At 39.0% G+C, this 20,711-nt stretch overlaps 1 protein-coding gene across 1 annotated transcript; it reads left to right on the top strand.

The window, feature by feature from the left end:
* Window positions 1–723: 723 nt before the first annotated feature.
* On the top strand, window positions 724–18,881 carry lgmn (legumain). Its single transcript, XM_061743818.1, has 14 exons — window positions 724–844; window positions 1,800–1,986; window positions 5,891–5,988; window positions 9,047–9,128; window positions 10,484–10,566; window positions 10,645–10,720; window positions 12,160–12,222; window positions 13,071–13,137; window positions 13,375–13,493; window positions 14,159–14,248; window positions 15,337–15,555; window positions 16,402–16,572; window positions 17,384–17,451; window positions 18,456–18,881. The coding sequence occupies exons 2-14, from the start codon at window positions 1,837–1,839 to the stop codon at window positions 18,496–18,498; spliced, it is 1,329 nt and encodes a 442-aa protein (XP_061599802.1). The 5' UTR covers window positions 724–844; window positions 1,800–1,836; the 3' UTR covers window positions 18,499–18,881.
* Window positions 18,882–20,711: the final 1,830 nt, after the last annotated feature.

Below are 20,711 nucleotides of genomic sequence, written 5' to 3'. Positions count from 1 at the left end.
CAGCAGCAAACATACACACGCTCAACAGTTTTTACAAAATATACACGAAAGTATGAGAAGGTATAAAAAAGAATATCCTAAAAAAAAACGACAATAAATAGCTTAGTAATTAAAAAGAGCAATATAAAAAATGAGCAATGTACAAAAGAAATACTAAACCCGAAAAACGACTAATATATACATGTGCAAAGAGACAAAAATACCAGTATGTATTTAGAGGGAGAAGGTTATTGCACTTTTAAACTGTACTTGTGGAGTCATGTGAGCCATTACTTGAAGGGAAAGCAATTTACAAAAATGCTGACCATAAAATATGTATATATATATATATATATATATATGTATATGTATGTATATATATATGTATATGTATGTATATATATATATATATATATATATATATATATATATATATATATATATATATATATATATATATATATATATATATATATATCTGTTGACATTAAAAAAATCCATATAAAACATTTGCGTTTGAACAATATGTTCTTAAATTTTCCCATGACAGGGAACCGGATTGTATTGATCGATATAACCTAGTTTTTAATTCCAGTTAAAAACAGACGGGTTTCTGCTTGTTTTTGCATTTTGGAGCACATGACCTGTTTACAGTAAGGCCACGCCCCTATTGGAAGGGCCACGCCTCCCGAGCATCCTGATTGGCTAAGCCGCGCCCTCGAGCAACGTGATTGGCTGCCAAGAAGAAGAATTCCTGCCGACGGTTTTTCCCGACGTCACATGTGAACTTATTTATCGACGGCGCCTCAGGATGTCCGATTAAAGCTGCTCTGCCTCCTTCCGCAAACAACGCAGTCGATTAAAGGTAAATAAACACGTTTTGCTTTTATTTACGGAGCATTTGGCGTGTTTGAAGGCTCTAAAAACGCTGTATTTGTGTCGTATTCCCGGTCTGTCGGGCATCGGGACGGAACCGTCATCATGTGACCTGCAGGGTTCATATAAGAAGCGTGTTGCTGCTGTTTTCAACCTCAAACCTCCAAATCTGCAAAGATTCAAATTCCAAGTTCATCAATGTGCTTTCTGTAATGTATCTGACATAATAAATATAGTTATTCTCATGGGTAAATATCATATTCATTGTAGTAAGTGGAGGAATAGCAAACCCTCCTTTGATTGGTTTTTAAATGATTTTAAATTATTCTTCTTATCCCTAAGAAAAATAGACTCCAACAAAATGGCTAAAAAGATTTGTGACGATATATCTTGTTTTCTGCTTTTTTTGATGCATGCCTCAGTCCTCTTTTTGGCACTTTCGTTTGCCTGATTTTAAATACTGTGATACTTTTATAGTTTGCACCTTATAAAAACCCCTGTTTGTCTTTTATTTCAATATAATAATAAGTAATATAGTTAATTGTTTTTTCTATATAGCTCAAAGTGCTAAAACATTAAAGGCAAGGAAATTAAAAAAAATTAAATAAAAAAAAAAGCAGCAGTATCATCACTAAAATGTAAAAAGTCATAAAAATCAATGGCAAATCATAAATCATCATGTTAAGCCCATTGGGTTTTTTGCCTCTTCCTGCACCTATAGTATTTATATTTGATATTTCCTGTATATTTTTTAAAAACTGTGCAAAACAATAAACTAAACTAAAAAAAATCATCATAGCTGGCATATGCTTTCCTGAAAAGCTGGGTCTTAAGTCCACTCTTGACTGTAAAATATACTATCATCCTTTACGAGAAGATGTTTAATTCCTGTTCTATGTTGTTTTATTGTGTTCAATAATCCAAATCTGTGCCGTTAATCCCAGCAGGTTGTGTGTAAAAGGCTCGGTTCAGGGATCAGGAATGCTGCTCCGGTTGCTTCTCCCGGCTCTCCTGGGCCTGGCCGCCGGGCTGGTAACCCCAGAACCAGAACCAGAGCCCGAACCGGACCAGGGCAAGCACTGGGTTCTGATCGTGGCCGGATCCAACGGCTGGTACAACTACCGGCACCAGGTGAGAGAGCACGCATCTGTTTCCTGCTGCAATCCTGTTTTTCTGCTGATCAGTAACTGACACTCCAGATAAGAGACTTCCTGCCCGCCCCAACCTTTTATTTTTTCTATTTTTTTATTTTGAACTTTATTTTTATTGAAGAAAAACACAGACATTCCTTGACATCACAGATTAGATATGACAGCGTTAAAGACAATAACAAAACTGGGCCAGTGGGGCCTAGAAGGTTGAATAAAACTGATAAATGAAAAATAATGAATAAATAAATAAATGTACAGTTTCCCAGAGACATTCCACACAAAAACACCAGACCTTAACTGTAATTGAGCAGTTATTAAATCCTCCATTCCATGCACCTTCCTTAGCTTCTGTTTCCACTGTGCACATCTTCCTTTATTTTTAAATCCAAAACTTGACAGGTGTGATATTAACTGAAAATATTTAAAATAAATAAATGTGCTTTAATTCCCCTTTTATTATAGGAATTGCACGCATAGGAATGTCCACAGCATTTCATTTCATTTTTGACTGCGTTTACATGCAGTCAAAATTCGGGTTATTGCTAATATTCCGGTTACTGAAACATTCGGAATATTCCGTTTACATGCGTGAGCAAACAGGGTTATCCCTGTATACATGGTAATTAATCATTCGGGATATCCCGATCAAACCAGCGACGCACGGAGAACGTGATGACGCAATTACCGTCATTTCTGCTTCTTCTTCCTGTATCTAAATTCAAAACAAATGCTGCTTCGCGCAACTTTTCTCTCAACTTCATGTAAATCTCGCTATCCTGGTACTTTCTACCGTCTACAAATGCAGAAATGTTCAAAAAGGGCTGGATGGATGAAGGGATGATGAGTGGCTGAGGCAGGTGTATGTTTGCGGGGACCCGGTGGTATTTTCCACACATCACCCTCGCTGCTGATCTGTGACTCTATGCGCACCCATCTCACACAGACAGTGTAAAAAAAGAAGTGAAAAATATGAACGCTGTGCTTGCTGTTATATTGGGAGGTCTGACAAAGTAACTCCAACCGCTGGACGTCGGTGTGAACCGGCCGTTCAAAGTGAAGCCTTATGGTTCCGCGTTAAATCGACGCAGAGCCTACGCCGGAGGTTACGAAACCTACGGCGTAGGCTCTGCGTCGGTTTAACGCGGGACCATAAATGAGCCTTAAGGCTGCACCGGCGTGGAAGCGATGGATGACTGAGGGGGAACACAGTTTCTCCAGGGGTGGAAGGCAGCACCAGGCAAGTTATGCCACAGTTTGCAGATAGATTGTTGATCCGTGGGCTAAGGTGTCTGCTGGGACTATTTTGCGAGCTTTTGCAAAAGCATTTCGAGGCGCCGCGCGGCACGGAAAGAGACTCTGACAGCGAGGAATCCGGACTGGCACAGCTGATTTAGCGCAGCTCTTTAATGCAGACACTGAGGATGAGACTTCGATGGGGTTGATTAATGTAAAAACTGAAATAAAGTAAATCAAAATAAGTTTTGCTCCGGCTCTATTTTTAAAAACGCACACTTGCGTGCTTGTGTGTGTGTGTTCCGCGACGCGTGTGTGTTAGTGTGTAGACGGCGCGCCGTGTGTGTGTGTTTTAAATACACAAATGACACAAAAATGAGGGTATGCCTTTCCACACAGCACACCGAATGGTAGTGAAAATACGGTATTTATATATGAAATGTCAGAATAGGTCATTTTTTGACGACACACCAGGGTGCCGCGACACCCCGGTCGAGAAAGGCTGGTTAGAAGAACTTCCTGGACTCAAAAGACCAGGATTCCTTGCGAACAGAGCATGCGCAGAAAACAAATTCCTGTTCCGTTTGGTCGGGATATTCCGTTTGGCGTTTATATGACTGAATATTCGGGTTTTAAAAGGAGTAACCCAGGGGTAATATTCGGGTTTTTAAAAACCGGAATATGAGCAAATTCGGGTTATTTAAAGTGTTTACATGGCCGTACAAATTCGGGTTATTGCCAATATTCGGGTTTTAAAAGGGTTATTGAGTGCATGTAAACGTAGTCATTGACTACGTCAACAAAGGTAGAACTATCACATTCTGAACATAATTGTAGTTTGAAAGTGGTTGACAGGTAGTTATTTTAGATTTCTTGTAAATCTGTCTTAAAATGTAATACTGGATCTCAGTTGGGCTGGTGGGACAGCGTGTGGCGGAAATGTCCTTTATTTTATTTTTTTTACTTTATTTTTAGTGAAGAAAAACATAGAATCAGAATCAGGTTTATTGGCCAAGTCAGGTCAAACAAGATCGGGAATTTGACTTGGTTATTTTCGCTCACTGTACAGTAAATGGACAAATGACAGCTCTTAATAACATTTATACAATTTAAAAAAAAAAAAAAAAAAAAAGTGAAAGATGCAGCAGTATGAGGTAGACATGATTATTGAAAGGTGCATTGATAGATATTCTTTGAGAACATCACAGATTATATCTGACAGCGTTAAAGACAATAACAAAATGGGGCCTAGAAGGTTGAATAAAACTGATAGATGAAAAATAATAAATAAATACATTCTCCTCAGTTGGAAAGGTATCTATCAGGTAGCATCTCCTCACAAAAACATCACACCTTCATTTGCATTGAGCAGTTATAGCCTCCATTGCATGCACCTCCCTTAGCTTCTGTTTCCAGTGTGCACATCTTCCTTTATTTTTAAATCCAAAACTTGACAGGTGTGATATAAACTGAAAATATGTAAAATAAATAAATGTGCTTTAATTCTTCTTTTGTGTTTTCATTGAGGCTCTATTATAGGAATTACATACACAGGAATGTCCACAGCATTTCAGTGTCAACAAAGGTAGAACTATCAGACTCTGAACATAATTGTAGTTTGAAAGTGGTTGACAGGTAGTTATTTTAGATTTCTTGTAAATCTGTCTTAAAATGTAAGATACTGGACCTCGGTTGGGCACTGGATTACTTGGATTTAGACTACAGAGGGTCTTAAAGAACCTAGTCTTCATCTTCCAGTCAAACTCCTTCCACGTGTTACTATTGATTCCTTTCTGACATCCGATGCACATCATTCCCCACTCCCCATCCTCAATTATAATATTTAACCCCAGCCCCCATTTGTTTTTAATACTTTTATTTTATGTATTTTTTATTGAGAAGAAGTTGTACACAAATAACATCAGAAAAGTGCTCCAATATATATGTAACAAAAAAATAAATATAACATTCCAGTGAAATAAACAGAAGTAGGGAGAATGAGACATAAACGAGTGAATAAATAAAATATTAAAAAAAAGTATAATGTAAATACTGTATTCATCTTCAAAAAAAACTTCTCATATATATCGGTGGATGTTATACTTTGTTTAAGGGATTTAATGTACTGTTTAAACTCAAGTAAGAAACCTTTTAAAGTGGGGTGGAGTTTTGGAGTATTTACATTTGTGTAATTTGTCATACAGAATGAACAAGTTTATATTGAAAGTGATATCATTTTCTTCATGGACAAAATAAAATATCACACTCCTACAGTCAATTGAGATGTTTATCTTGATTTTAGACTTTATATATTGTTCAAATTGAGACAAGAAATTGAGAGATGGAGCACAGTGGTAGAATAAATGACTTCTGGTTTCTGGTTCCATGTTGCAAAAAGTGCAGTTATTTTCAATATTTAAGAATGTAGAAAAATATATATTTGTTGGATATATAGTGAATTGTAATGTGAACCTCTTTTATTTTATTGGAGATACAATAAGGCAAAGTCCAGGCCTTCTCCCACTCAGTGTCCGTGGGATGTTGTCCGAGAATGCCTTTAGTTATTTTCCTCTTTTCATCAGATGTATCACGTATATGTTTGTTGTTGCTGCTTCATGCCCGGCTCTCGTTGACGTCCGTTTCCCCCCCAGGCCGACGCCTGCCACGCCTACCAGATCGTGCACAGGAACGGCATCCCAGACGAGCAGATCGTGGTCATGATGTACGATGACTTGGCTGGAAATGAGGAGTGAGTCACGTCTTTCTGGTTCTGCCTGTCAGCAGCATTTCTGCACGCACTTCTCCTTTCCCCTGATGCGCCATTCAACCCCCCACGTGCACGAGATTTACTTATTTCTCAGTCCCTTTGAAGTAATAGATGCATGAGAAGAGTCACTTTACAGTAATTTCCCACGAAATGTTAGTTTTAAAAGAGACTTTTTAGGCTCTTAGTTTCACATCCTTTTATTACAGTGTATATAACAGTGGGGAAATTGACATCTCCATCTCACTCACTCAGCATTGTCATGTACAAGAACCAAGAAAGGAGAAATAAAACATCCCAAAAACCAACACCCGTATAAAAGATAAAAAGAAAATAAATTAAAAAAAATCCTATTCTGAAGCAGGATTAAATATTTGTGCCACCTAATCTGTCTACTAGTGATGTGTGGATCAATACTGAAATATCGATACTTACGATACCAGATCTATAAACTCTAAAATTGATTCTCAAACTAAAATAAAAGTCACCCATAAGAAAATTACTTGAGTAAAAGTCTAAAGTAGCTTGCATTAAATGTACTTAAGTATCAAAAGTATCTTGTGAAAAAATATACTCAAGTATCCAAAGTAAAAGTACAAGTATTTTATAGTACACATGAAAAGAAGCAACACAACCAAAAATGATCCTTCCCTTGTTTTTTTTTATTTCACTTTCAGGTGAATAAAATGTGGTATAGAATACAACACTGTCTTTCTTGCAAAATATAATTCAAACTAAAATATCGATACTTTTGATACTTCAGTCATTTGTGGTGATTTATATCCTTAACAGGAATACGGTGGAAAGTAACTAAACTATTCGGATTTTGTCTAAATGACACGCTGCTGGTAGGAACTACTTTTTTTAATTTTTAAGATAAGATAAGATTGTCCTTTATTTCCCCCTCAATGGGGAAATTCACTTCGTGCAGCAGCAGTGCACTTACACACACATGCAGGGAAAGGGTAAAAAAAGTAAAAAATATATAATTATGAAATATAAACAGTATATATATTGGAATGAAAAATAAAAAGTAGTGCAGTACGGGAAAAAAAGAAAAACAGTGCAAAAAAAACAGGTAGGGTGTTTATGAGATTATTTTTGTAGTAGTTCTTATTTTTGTTTATTATTCTCTTATTTATTTTAATGGTTTTATTATTTTACTTAGGATCTTTTTAGTGATGGAAACACCTTTTTCAAACACTTTTCTGTTGTTGTAACAGCTCGGCTACCTCAGTAAACTTCTGACTTTAAAATAAGTAGCTAAATAAGTGACTCTTGTATTCTTAAACTATTTAAAATACACCAATTTTTTTAGATTTACCGGCACATTAGGTGTGTTTGCACAATGTATTGATATGGGATCGGTATCTCCGATACCAGCCTGAATTTTACTCAATATCTGATCGGAAAGGAAATCGTTGGTATTGAACATCACTGATCTGTGAGGCTCCTGTATAAGTGGTGCTTAAGCCCCGCCCCCAGCCGGCTGTGATTGGTCGGTACGTCGTGTTGCCGGCAGAGAAGGTTGTGGGTGAACGAGTCACTCGGCCCATTTCACAAGAGCGTTTCTGTCCCGTGACCCGCTCGTGTCGGTTGAACCTGCAGCCGAGCGTCTGCGGCTGCAGAGTCGCTGTCCTCTTGTAGGAGCCGAAATGTCATTTCAGTTAATATTTGGATAATAATTGAAGTTCTCCTAAAGTTTCTTTTTTCCAGACAAAGTTCCGACTTCTTACCTTCAATCTGACAATTTCGGCGGTTTAGAAACTTTAGAAACTTTAGGATATCTATCTGAAGACATAATGAACACAATAGAACAATGATTGAAGTTCATACGTTAATTGGTCATTTATGTTTATTCTGATGAAAAGGTTATTTACAGTTTTTACAGATTAAAATGTTGACTATTTGTGTTTACAATAGGAAAATAATAGTTTGATTTACTGCACGTAAAATAACATTATGTGTGAGGATACATTACATAAGGATCTGTGTGGGGGGGGGGCACATAGTTTTTTGACCTCTCACACTCTCTTTTTTTATTTTCTTATCTTGGATTATGTTTGTACTAGGGTTGTCCCGATCAGGATTTTTGAGCTCCTGATCACTTGAGTTTGAGTATCTGCCGATCGTGATTTTTCCCGATCCGATCACTTTTTTTGGCTGCCGATACATTTCCGATACTTTTTCCCAAACAGATACATTTTGGCAATAAATAAAAAAAAAAAAAAGAGGACTAAAACTAAATCATCCCAAGTTTCTTTTATCGTCCATTGGAGAACAACATGGACAAATATTTCAACAAAACTTATCAGCTCTGGTGCCACAAAATGTAAAAACATGAAATTGTAACTAAAACAAAAAGTGCAGAATAGTGCAATAACAAAAATAAATACATTTAACTTCAAAAGAGGTAGTTGAATGACATCCAGTCAAACTCACAAACACAAGAAAATTAAAGTACTTTTTGGCTTAACCTTAGTGCAACATTCTGAATGAATGAATGAATAGCAGCAGCTTAATGCAACATGAACAGATATAACATTTCACAATTCAAACATGTAAACCATGTTAGTTTCTCTTACTTCGTCACTTCCGGCCGATCGATCGGGACACTAGTTTGTACCGGTTTATTTTTGAAGTAAACACTTGAACTTAATCAAGAGGATCCTGTGGAGGTTTTTTGTCACTGATGTTCATGACAACAAGAGAATGAGTGCAGAGCGTGAAGCTTAAGGCTTCATTAATCAGGAACCTACACCTCTTCTCCTCGTGTGTGTGATGAAGTGTTTACTTTCACACTCAGAGCCGCCGCTTGTTGCCGGCTGTGAGCAGGTTGTATTAAAGTCACGAGGAGGCGGTTATTGAGTTTCCTCAGAACCGGGCCGGACCGTTCAGGCGGCCCTGAAACGCTCGGGACACGTGATGCGTGGGGACTCTGCACTCTGCAGCTTTCACTGGCCATCACCTGACCCGTGAATCATTACCCATCATGCCCTCAGACTGCCTGCTCAGCCGTTTGCACTTCTGCTTCCTCCTGCAGGAACCCGACGCCCGGCATCGTGATCAACCGGCCCAACGGCACCGACGTGTACAAGGGCGTCCCCAAGGACTACACCGGCGCCGTGAGTGACGCCGCCGCAGCAGAACCGCCGCCGGGGCGCCCACCTTAATAACCCCTGTCCACCTTAATAACCCCTGTCCACCTTAAAGGGGACCTATTATGGCATCTAATGTCTATTTTAAACAGGCCTTGAATGTCTTAAAAACAAGCTTTTGATTGTTTTTGCTAAATAAATTAGAAATTCAGCCTCTAAACCATGTCTTTATCATCACAGTCTCTAACCTCATTATCTATGCAGGATTCTGAGTGGGCGGGGCTATGATAATGAGACTCTGTGCCGATTGGCTGCCTGAATGACGCGATACACCTCTACGAAAAAATGGCGGAAGCTCCGGCCGGCGGAGTTATTTACACCGTGTCATAACTGCATGCGATGCGAGCGAGCGTCAGCGACAAAATCAATTCCATTGCTTTATTTTCTATTGGACTGGCCGCAGCGCAGCGCAGCGCAGCGCAGCGCTGCGCAGCGCGACGCAGCGCGACGCAGCGCGACGCAGCGCGACGCAGCGCGACGCAGCGCGACGCAGCGCGACGCAGCGCGACGCAGCGCGACGCAGCGCGACGCAGCGCGACGTTTTGAGCTGAACATTTGTCGGACGTCCTGCTTCTATTCTCTTCCTGTCGCTCGCGTTGAAAGCCGGTTGAAAGCGCTGTAGGAAACGGTCATGGATGAGGAACGGCTGATCCAGTTAGTTGAAATGAGAAGTTATCTCTATGATTCCTCCTCATTTCACTACAAAAACATCAATAAAGTGGCAGCTGCTGGAGGGAGATGGACAGAGAGCTACGATAGTCGGACGCTCGCATGCAAAATTTCAACTTCTTTCTCGACATTTTGACTTTTTTCTCGTCATTTCCAGTTTTTTCTCGACATTTCCACTTTTTTCTCAACATTTCGACTTTTTTCTCAACATTCTGACTTTTTTCTCGACATTTTGACTTTTTTCTCAACATTCCAACTTTTTTCTCAACATTTCGACTTTTTTCTCAACATTCTGACTTTTTTCTCAACATTCTGACTTTTTTCTCGACATTTTGACTTTTTTCTCGACATTTCGACTTTTTTTCTCGACATTTCGACTTTTTCCTTGACATTTCGACTGGCCAGAATTAGTTGTGGTTTCACGCATTGCTCCCGTCGTTCCTTAACTTTGGGGAGCCAAATCTGAACGGCTCGTAGATCCACATCACACTGGATGGATCATCCGGGCGGCTGTACAGACACTGCAGAATCTGGTTTCTTTCCTCCTTCTCTGAGTTGGCAGGCTGAGCGGAGACCACTTTATATATGTTAAAGCAAGAAAAAAACCTGTTTTTCATAATAGGTCCCCTTTAATAACTCTGTCATGTCTGCAGGACGTGACGCCCGAGAACTTCCTGGCCGTGCTGAAGGGCGACGCCTCCAAAGTCAGCGGGGGTTCTGGGAAGGTTCTGAAGAGGTGATCACATCAGACGCCGGCGCCGCCGTGTAAATGGGGTTCATCTGCTTCCCTCTAACGCTGCTGTTCTCTTGGCAGCGGCCCCGACGATCACGTGTTCGTGTACTTCACTGACCACGGAGCTCCCGGGATCCTGGCCTTCCCCGACGACGATGTGAGGACCGGTAGTTTCTGATTCAACCAGATAAACGGGTTTGATCCCGTCTCATGAGACGTGTGGGTCACGTGACCAAACGTGGCCGCCGGGTCGGTCCGAGGAGACGTTTTTTTTTTTTTTTTCCTTTCAATTCTTTTATTAGTGTCAAAGGTTCATTATAAAAAAACATGGCAAATATACAATCCATACAAATACATTTGTAATCGAAACGAGGTTGATAAAGGGACACTGCAAAAACTCAAAATCTTACCAGGAATATTTGTCTTATTTCTAGTTAAAATGTCTCATTTTTAGTTAAAAAAATATCATTACACTTAAAACAAGAGTCATTACCAGAAAAATAATGTTTCAAGTAAATTTTCACTTGAAATAAGTAGAGAAATCTGCCAATGGGACAAGATTTATTTTCTCATTACAATCAAAAAAATCTTGTTCCACTGGCAGATTTTTCTACTTATTTTAGGTGAAAATCTACTTGAAACAGGTGAAAATTGTTTTTTTTTTTCCAGTGATGAGTCTTGTTTTAAGTGTAATGAGATTTTTTTTTTTGGCTAAAAATGAGACATTTTAACTAGAAATAAGACAAATATTCTTGTTAAGATTTTGAGTTTTTGCAGTGGAACAGTAGATTGGACACTGTATGTAAACCTGAGAATAAAGTGTGTAGAGATTGAAGGTCCCATGACAATTATACAGTAATATAATATGAAAATAAGGTACAAACAATAATAAATAAATTAAAAACATGACATTTAAGTAAAATAATACAACAAGGTCCATCATACAAGGGGTAAGTACGGATATCAGTCTTCTAAATCAGTGGGAAAATGTCTTAACACTTCATACATTTTTTGTGCTTTTGTTTTAGTTATTAGTTTTAAAGATTTTAAATATAATCCAAATTCATTTAAAAAAACAACAAATTGGGGGGATGACTTTAAATATCTACTTTTATGAATAAAGAAGGATACAGAGGATTACATTACAACAGAGCTCATCACTTTTGTTTTGTAAAAACATGCCAAATCTTATATTATCTCTAGTAATAGAAGTTGGGAAGGAGGAGACGTCCTGCACGCACCCATGCTCAGATGTCTCAGTGAATCTGATCATCACAACACTGAATCTTTGTTCCTTTGGAATCCGTGTATCATTCGTTTTTCTCAAAATAAAACCAGAAGTAAGAAAGCGACATTTTCTCAGCATTCGTTTCATAACTAAAATGAAAAAACGGATAATGACTATTTCCCGTTTTATCAATTTTTGATCCGTCTTTTCATTTAAGTGAGGAAACGATTACTGAGAAAAGGAGTTGTTTTTTCATTTTCATACTTTTGGTTTTATTTTGAAAAAACAAATGAAAGAATGATGCATGGATTCTTTTAAAGTCTGAACTAGCTCCATCCACCTCACTGACGTTTGTTCTCTCTCTGCAGCTCCACGTTGATGACCTCCAGGCTGCCATCAAATCCATGCATGAGAACAAGAAGTACAAGAAGGTGAGACGCCCCCCCCCCCCAGGGCAGCACAGGTCCTTAAAAAGTCTCAATTTTTGCTAAAATAAGGCCTTTAAATGTCTTTATTTGTCTTAAATCTCAATCCAAGGGTCTTAATTTTAGAGGGAATGTATCCAATCATCATTATAAAGTTGATTTCATCGTTTTGAGGAAAATCTCCTGCAAAGGTGGGGAAATTATGAACAAAAAAGTTTCCATTATTGCAGAGAAAAGTAGAAACGTACACAATGAACTCTGATAATTGATTTGCTTTAATCTGCTCAGTTTAATTGTAGTCTTTGTTTGGAGCCTGAACCTTTTTTGGCTATTTAGTGGTGTTGTGAAGGTTATTATTACACATTTAATAATTTATGGTTTTAGATTAGATTAGATTAGATTAGATTAGATTAGATTCAACTTTATTGTCATTGCACAGAGACACGTACTGAGACAACGAAATGCAGTTAGCATCTAATCAGAAATGCAAAGAAGCAGAAAGTCTTGAATGTACGTATAAAATACTGAGGTAGTTTGCGCAAAGTGAGCAGCACTTTTGTAAACTGTGAAAAACTATGAGAGGATGTACACAGTATGAAAGATATGTACAGTACCGTTAAGTAGTAAATTTTACATTACATTAGGTTTTACATTATACTTGGGCTGGAACCTGTCAGATCTGGCAACCTCGACGCTGGATTACTTAGTGACTCGCCTTTTTGGTCTTAAATTTAGTTTGAAAATGTTATTAAAACTTAAATTTACCTTGGTGAGACCTGTAGACCCCCCCCACGTCAGTCAGGTGGTGCAGGTATGAAGTCGTAGCGGATCCTAACACCTCTGTTTTCTCTCAGATGGTGTTCTACATCGAGGCGTGTGAGTCCGGCTCCATGATGAACCACCTGCCCGCGGACATGGACGGTGAGTTGGACGAGCACAGATCACTGAACGGGTCATGTGACCCCTCTGAGCATGAGCATGACTTCACCCGTCACGCACCCGGCGTCATGTGACCAAACGTAACAGCAGATCTCTCTGTGCATCTTCGATCGCAGCAGTGTAATAATTCATTTTAAAACCCGCCGGGGCTTGGCGCTCCGCTTTCCCAGCGCACCAGAACACATCGCGGCATAAAGTTCCTCTTGTGCTTCTCTCTAGTTTACGCCACGACGGCGGCCAACTCCCACGAGTCGTCCTACGCCTGCTACTACGACGAGAAGAGGGACACCTACCTGGGCGACTGGTACAGCGTCAACTGGATGGAGGACTCGGACATGGTGGGTGGAGCCTCGTTTCCACGGCAACGCGGCTGCCGCAGAGGCCTTTACTGATGGATTATACCCGCATGTTTGTTTGTTTGTGGGCGTGTCTCTTCCAGAGCTAGCTCTGCTAAGCGTGGGTTGGTGTACATCCCAGAATAACTCTGACTAGGAAGAATTATCTGGCACTAAAAGCTCCATCTCAAGATATTCAGTTCGGCCCGGCTGAGGTGTAAACATGGCTGTTAAAACTCCGATATCGGTCGGATTAAGGCAACAATTCCATTTCCTGTTACTGACTGATGACCAGTTGGCAAATAAACTCGTTGTTAGGAGAAGGAATCTTTGTTATCCCCATGGAGGTAATTTGTTTTACTCGCAGTCGTGCTTATCACTTACTTCTTGCTTTTATTTCATTACTTTAAATAATCCTTTTGAGCGTTGGCAATGAATAAGCTTTGCTTCAGCCTACACCTTTTTCGGTCTAGATGTTATTTGTATATTGGAAACTTTTTTTTTTAATGTTTTCTTTGAACAATGTATTTGTTTCCTTGTTGTCATTTTTATTTTTAATTTTGTAAAAACTATTTTGATGTTTGTCTTATTTGTATTCTTTTTTGTTGTGATGTCATGACCGAAAATAAACTGAAACTGAATTGTGGTGGTTCTGGTGTCGCCTGCAGGAGGACCTGAGCAAGGAGACGCTGCTGAAGCAGTTCAAGATCGTGAAGAGCCACACCAACACCAGCCACGTGCAGCAGTTCGGGAACAAGGTGAGAACCGGGTCTGACCGGGTCCGACCGGGTCCGACTGGGTCACGGTGCAGCAGAACGTTGTTTCCCTCCTCTACCCTCCCTCCATCTGTACTGTTCAATGGTTTTACCTCATTTAAATGACTGCATAGAGGTCTGGGGCAATACATATACAAGTACGTTGGAACCAGTATTCATTCTCCAAAAAAGAGCTATCATAATTATGCACAATGCCGGTTATCTAGAACACACCAATCTCATTATTCATTAAATCCAAAATAATAAAATTGTTAGATATTGCAGAGTTAAGGACTGCACAGATAATATACAAAGCCAGAAATAACTCTTTACCCGGACAAATACAGCAAATGTTTCAAGAAAGACGGGGGAGATATGAATTAAGGGAACCAATTAATTTTAAATTAAAGACATGTAGAACTACAAGACAAAAAGTTTTCCATTTCAAACAGTGGAGTGAGGCTATGGAATAGTCTGAGTAAAGAGCTGAAACAATGTCCAACCATCTACAGGTTCAAAAGCAAATACAAAGAAATGACTTTTGCCAAATACAGGGAAGAGGAGACATGAGGTAGTGATTGTGTGAGGATTCAGCATAATGTACGTATATAAAATGGTATATATAATAATGATTATATTGTTTATGATAAGATGTGTATATATAAGTATATATATGTTGTATAGGTATATTATTTATAAGTGTTCTGGTATATCATTTATTTATATCATTTATTTATAATGCTCAGGTATAATATTGCAATGAAGTGCTGTAATATTTTTATAATGTAATAATAGGTATATTTTTTGATAAAGTAAAGCTTGCTGTTATATTTATTTATATTTATTTTTATTTTGTATTCAAGCAAAATTGAAAAAGAAACAAGGGGTAGGACCTCATAAGTTTTTTACTTCCTCCTACTCCTTTTTGGGCATGAAGGTTTATTTCCCTTTGATTTTGTTTAATGACTGTTTAGTTGTATTCTTTGTCTGATGTTTTGTGTAATAGTTTTTCTTTTTTTATAATTTAATATGCTAGAAATAAAGATTTCAATCAATCAAATCTACTCCGACGCCGGTCTCTTGCCCTGCAGACGATCGCCCACATGAAGGTGGTGAACTTCCAGGGCGACCCGAAGACCTACCGCCCCCCCACTGCCGGGTCGGCCGGGTCAGCGCCGGTGCCGCCCGCCGGTCTGGACCTGATGCCGAGCCCCGACGTGCCGCTGGCCATCCTGAAGAGGAGGATGATGTCGACCAACGACCTGCGGGCCTCCAAGTCGCTGCTGCTGCAGATCGACGGCCACCTCAAGGTCAGGGCTGCAACTAACCACTATTTTAATAGTCGACTAGTCACGGACTATTGAAACCATTAGTCGACTAATCGGATAATTAGTCTTTTTTTTTTATTTAGTATGAGGTTGCTTTAATTATGTGGCAAATGATAATAAACACCAGAAAGATGGCACTAGAGCCCTGATATAGCAGGACTGTTTTCTTCATCCTGCTATAGCAGGACCGTTTTCTTCATCCTGATTTAGCAGGACTGTTTTCTTCATCCTGATTTAGCAGGACTGTTTTCTACATCCTGCTTCCGCCCGCATACGCAAAACTTTGAGATTTCATGCCCACACGGCGCACGATAATAGAGATGCATTGATTTAGTGTCTTCTCCCGTCCAGAGAGAGAAATGTCCAGACAAATCTATCTGATTTAATGTTAACATGATCATTGTGGAGTTTGATGGATAATTGACAGTTGACAGCATCAATTATGATTTGAGGTTATAGCAACGACAGTAGCTGTGAGTGGCTCAAATAACACTAATAAATAACATGAAATAAACAAAGTTAACGAATTAAATGAATAAATTTAACAAATGAAAATAGGCTTAATATCTTACCAAGGCGAATCCATTTCGTTCAACACTCCGACGTGCTTTCTCTTCAAATGCATTACCGACGTGCTCCCGTGAAAAGCAGTTCGGCTTTGCAAACCAAGTCATCTTCAAAACACGTCTGGCAACAATTGTCGACAATGGAATTCATTGTCGACAATTTTGATTATCGATTTTTGTCGACAACGTTGACGAATCGTTGCAGCCCTAGTTCTGGGGTTCTGGCCCGGGCTGAACCCCCGTATCTGTGTCTGTCCTCCAGGTCCGGGAGCTGATGGCCGAGACGATGCGCCTCGTGGTCCAGAAGGTGACGGGTAGCCGCTTTACGGCCCAGGAGGTTCTGGACCAGCGAGCAGAACTTTCTCAGCACCGCTGCTACAAGGACGCCGTCGGGTTCTTCAAGAGGAACTGCTTCAACTGGCACAAGACCGAGGTAGGGGCCGGGAACCGGACCAGCGACACCGGGCCAGCTAAACCAGAGTCCTCCAGAGTCTCACTCTGGGCAGATTTAAGTGTCTCGTCAGGATCAAATAAACGTGTTGGTTAAAACTTCATTAAGGATATGAAAAGTCTTTAAAAAGAAAATCACAAATAAACAAAATAAAGTTTTTGATAATGAGAGATGCCTCCTGGAGGATGCTGATGCCGTCGTCGTGGAAACGGCACCTCCGTCAGACTAATGTCCCGTGGCCACGCCCACCTGGCAGGGGGGGAAATCTCCCACCGTTGATGAGTTAGTTTACTAACGTTTTGACATTTTTTGATGTTTCTGACGTTTTGACATTTTTTGATGTTTTTGACGTTTCACGTTTCTGACGTTTGATGTTTCTGATCATTCAGATTTTTGTGACGATTCTGACATTTCTGATGTTTTTGATGTTTGATGTTTCTGATGTTTTTGACGTTTCTGACGTTTGATGTTTCTAACGTTTCTGATGATTCTGATGTTTTTGACGTTTTTTGACTTTTCCGACGATTCTGATGTTTCGGATGTTTCCTACGTTTGATATTTCTGACGTTTTTGACATTTTTCTGACGTTTCTGAGGTTTGTTTCTGACGTTTCTGAAGATTCAGATTTTTGTGACGATTCTGACGTTTCTGATGTTTGAAGTTTCTCATGATTCTGATTTTTGTGAAGTTTCTGATGTTTCTGATGTTTGAAGTTTCTGATGTTTCTGATGTTTGAAATTTCTGATGTTTGAAGTTTCTGATGATTCTAACATGATGTTGGCTCTCGTTTCAGTACGAATACGCCCTCAGACATCTGTACGCTCTGGTGAACCTGTGTGAGAGGGGATATCCTGCCGAGAGGTACGTGTGCGTGACAGAAAGAGGGAAGTCCAGCTGTTTGTGATTCAGGACTTTCCTACATGTAGTTTCACATTTTCTAAAACCAGACTTGATTTCGATAATCTTAGAATCAAAACTGTCAGATCTGTACCTCCTTCAGAGTCACTCACAAAAGTCTGACCACCACAAAACTATTGTGGGACATTTTTTAAGATAAATGTTTTCCACAGGAACAGCGAGTAAACCAGGCGTCGGCCTCCATAGCAGTTATATTTTTTTAACAATAATATAATGAGGTCTCTGATCCACATTTTAATCAGCTGGTGGGTTAAAAGCCTCTGTGTTACAGTACCGCCTCTGGCCACAAGAGGGCGTTCAGCTGCTGTGCCTCAAAGTCACTCAGGTGCAACTCAATGTGTCTTGGGCCAGAATTTAAAGTCATTTCTCAATATATGAATAATTATTCTGTCGAATCAAATATGAGACAACATTTTAGCTTTTTAGAAGTATTTATTTATTTCTGAGCAAACTGAAGCTGGTTCTTCACCGGTCGTCCTTGTAACAGTTTGAGGTCAGTCTGTAACAGTTTGAGGTCAGTGTAACAGTTTGAGGTCGGTCTGTAACAGTTTGAGGTCGGTCTGTAACAGTTTGAGGTCAGTCTGTAACAGTTTGAGGTCGGTCTGTAACAGTTTGAGGTAAGTCTGTAACAGTTTGAGGTCAGTGTAACAGTTTGAGGTCGGTCTGTAACAGTTTGAGGTCGGTCTGTAACAGTTTGAGGTCAGTCTGTAACAGTTTGAGGTCGGTCTGTAACAGTTTGAGGTCAGTCTGTGACAGTTTGAGGTCGGTCTGTAACAGTTTGTGGTCGGTCTGTGACAGTTTGAAGTCAGTCTGTAACAGTTTGAGGTCAGTCTGTGACAGTTTGAGGTCAGTCTGTAATAGTTTGAGGTCAGTCTGTGACCGTTTGAGGTCAGTCTGTGACAGTTTGAGGTTAGTCTGTGATGTAACGTCTCTGTGTCTCTCTGCAGGATCCAGCAGGCCATGAAGACGGCGTGTTCCCTCAGGAACTAAAAGCAATCCCTTTAAAGTCTCCGTCTTCCGCCCGGGACGAGCCGGGAAGAGTGAGCTTCTCCTTTTGCTCGTCAGCCGATCCGACGCGGCAACGACGCCTACGCTTTATGAACACACTATAACACTTATTTTAATTGATTTTACTGAGAATTTTTACACTTATTTTTTGATGAGTTGCACTGTCATTGTGAAGAGTTTGTGGATGCTGTTTTACTGCTTCTGATTGTGTTTTTTAAGAGTATATGATGATTACAGATGCTCCCAGCTGCTTGGGTGGGCCGTTTGATTGGCAGGTGGAGGATGTACCACTGAAAACTAAATGTTTGTTTGAGCCTTGACAAACTTGATTGTAAAGCTGAGAAATAAAATCTGATAAAACAAAACTGGCTCTTTTTTTTTTGGTTAATATTACATCGTCTTATAATATTAACACTGTTTGCATTTTAAAGTGGTCCTACTGTGTGATGCAATAACATAAAACCTGCTCGGTAATCATTTTGATAATTGATCGGTGGTTAAAAGCAGAAATGTCAAACATTTACTGATTCCAGCAGACTCATATTCCTACAAACCAGCTGTTTTTGCTTCTTAAACTTTTACTAAAAAAAAAACATGGATGGTTTAAAAAAAAATGTGACAAAAATGAAGAAGAAACTAATCTGATTACTCACCAACGAAGAGGATCATCTTGATCTGGTTCACGTCTCCTTGTCTGTATTTTATTTTGAAAATCTAAGACCGCAATTTTGTTTAGGGAAAAGTTTTAATTTCTCTAATTCTTGTGTTTTTTGACCACTTTTTATGTTCTTGTCTTTGAATAATTACTGTGCGGATTAATAGTCTCCAGGAATTTTCCAGCTTCATGTCTTGATTGATGAATGTTAAATGTGCAGCATCGAAATCTTAGAATTGCGACATCTAGTGGACAAACTGGAAATATCAGTTTTGTATCGCAGTTTTGATTGTATTTATCTAAAAATGCATTTATAATTTACATTTTCTATTCAATTAAAAATATCAAATCTAGATCCTTTCCTTTTAAACTTTGATCAAAAGAAAACAAAACTGCCATCCATAAAATTGATCTGTTATTTTCATGCACAGTTTGGCATTTATTTATTTATTTATTTTATTTTAAGTATGTGTATATCATAGGCAAAATAATGACAAAAAAAGTTTATTAAAAATAAGCCCCTGGGGAAAAAAGGATGGAGCTCAAGCCAGAGCCTTGTGGAACACCAATCATGAAAATAATTACCCAGATGTACAGAGAAACTCCAATCTGTCAATCAAGGCACCACTTTAGTAGGGTGTATTTAATGCCCAGGTGGTCACAAATGTAACAGGAGAGTTTTATAGATCAATGTTGACTCCAACAGAACCAGGATCGCAGAATCCCCCGAATCAGCTGCTAAAATCAGATTTGTTTTAAATTGTGGGGCTTTAAGTGAGACTAAAACTTCTCATACGGAATGTTTTGAGACCCCTTTAAATGTTTCCCTCTGTGTGTCATTGCAGCCATTTTCTAAAAATCAAAAAAGGTTTATTGTATTTCTCATTAATGTACACTCGGCACCCCATCTTGACAGAAAAAGAATAGAAATGTAGAAAGATTTGGAAATGTATATATAAAAAAAAAAACTGAAATACTAGTAGTAGTAGTATATTAGTATTTTCTGTTGACTATTGAGACAACTCTTTTAGCACTTTGGATATGAAAGATGGTTTTGGGGCCTCAAATTAGTAATTAAAGAGATAAAATCTTTCTCTCTTTCCTTTCCTTTCTTTTCCCTTTCCAATGCTTTCCTTCCTTTACTTTTCCCTTTTTCTTTAATTTCCTTTTCTTTCCTTCCCATTACCTTTCCTTTTCTTTCCTTTACCTTCTTTTATCTTTCCTTTCCTTTTCTTTTCTTTCTTTCACCTTTACCTTTCATGTATTTTATCTTCCCTTACCTTCCCTTTCCATCCCTTTACCTTTTCTTTCCTTTCCTTTCCTTTACCTTCTTTTATATTTTCTTTTCTTTTCCTTGCCTTCCCTTTCTTTATTTTTCCTTTATCTTTCCTTTCCCTCCTTTACCTTCTCCTTTGTTTTCTTTTCCTAACCTTTTCTTTTCTTTCCTTCACCTTTCCTTTACCTTTCCTTTTCTTTTCTTTCACCTTTACCTTTCTTTTATTTCCTTTCCTTCCTTTTCCTCTCCTGTCCTTTCCCTTTC

This window comes from Cololabis saira, chromosome 16 (genome assembly GCF_033807715.1).
Source record: "Cololabis saira isolate AMF1-May2022 chromosome 16, fColSai1.1, whole genome shotgun sequence".
In the NCBI taxonomy this organism is placed as follows: domain Eukaryota; kingdom Metazoa; phylum Chordata; class Actinopteri; order Beloniformes; family Belonidae; genus Cololabis; species Cololabis saira.
Note: the sequence above shows the minus strand (reverse complement) of the source record. Positions and strands in the feature narration are given on the sequence as shown.

What these genes read in the sequence shown, in the direction of transcription:
- lgmn (XM_061743818.1), top strand. Translation starts at nt 1,837, where the DNA reads ATGCTGCTCCGGTTGCTTCTCCCGGCTCTCCTGGGCCTGGCCGCCGGG. An exon ending in GGTACAACTACCGGCACCAG is followed by an intron (nt 1,987 to 5,890) that starts GTGAGAGAGCAC and finishes TTTCCCCCCCAG; the next exon opens with GCCGACGCCTGCCACGCCTA. An exon ending in GGATGGAGGACTCGGACATG is followed by an intron (nt 13,494 to 14,158) that starts GTGGGTGGAGCC and finishes TGTCGCCTGCAG; the next exon opens with GAGGACCTGAGCAAGGAGAC.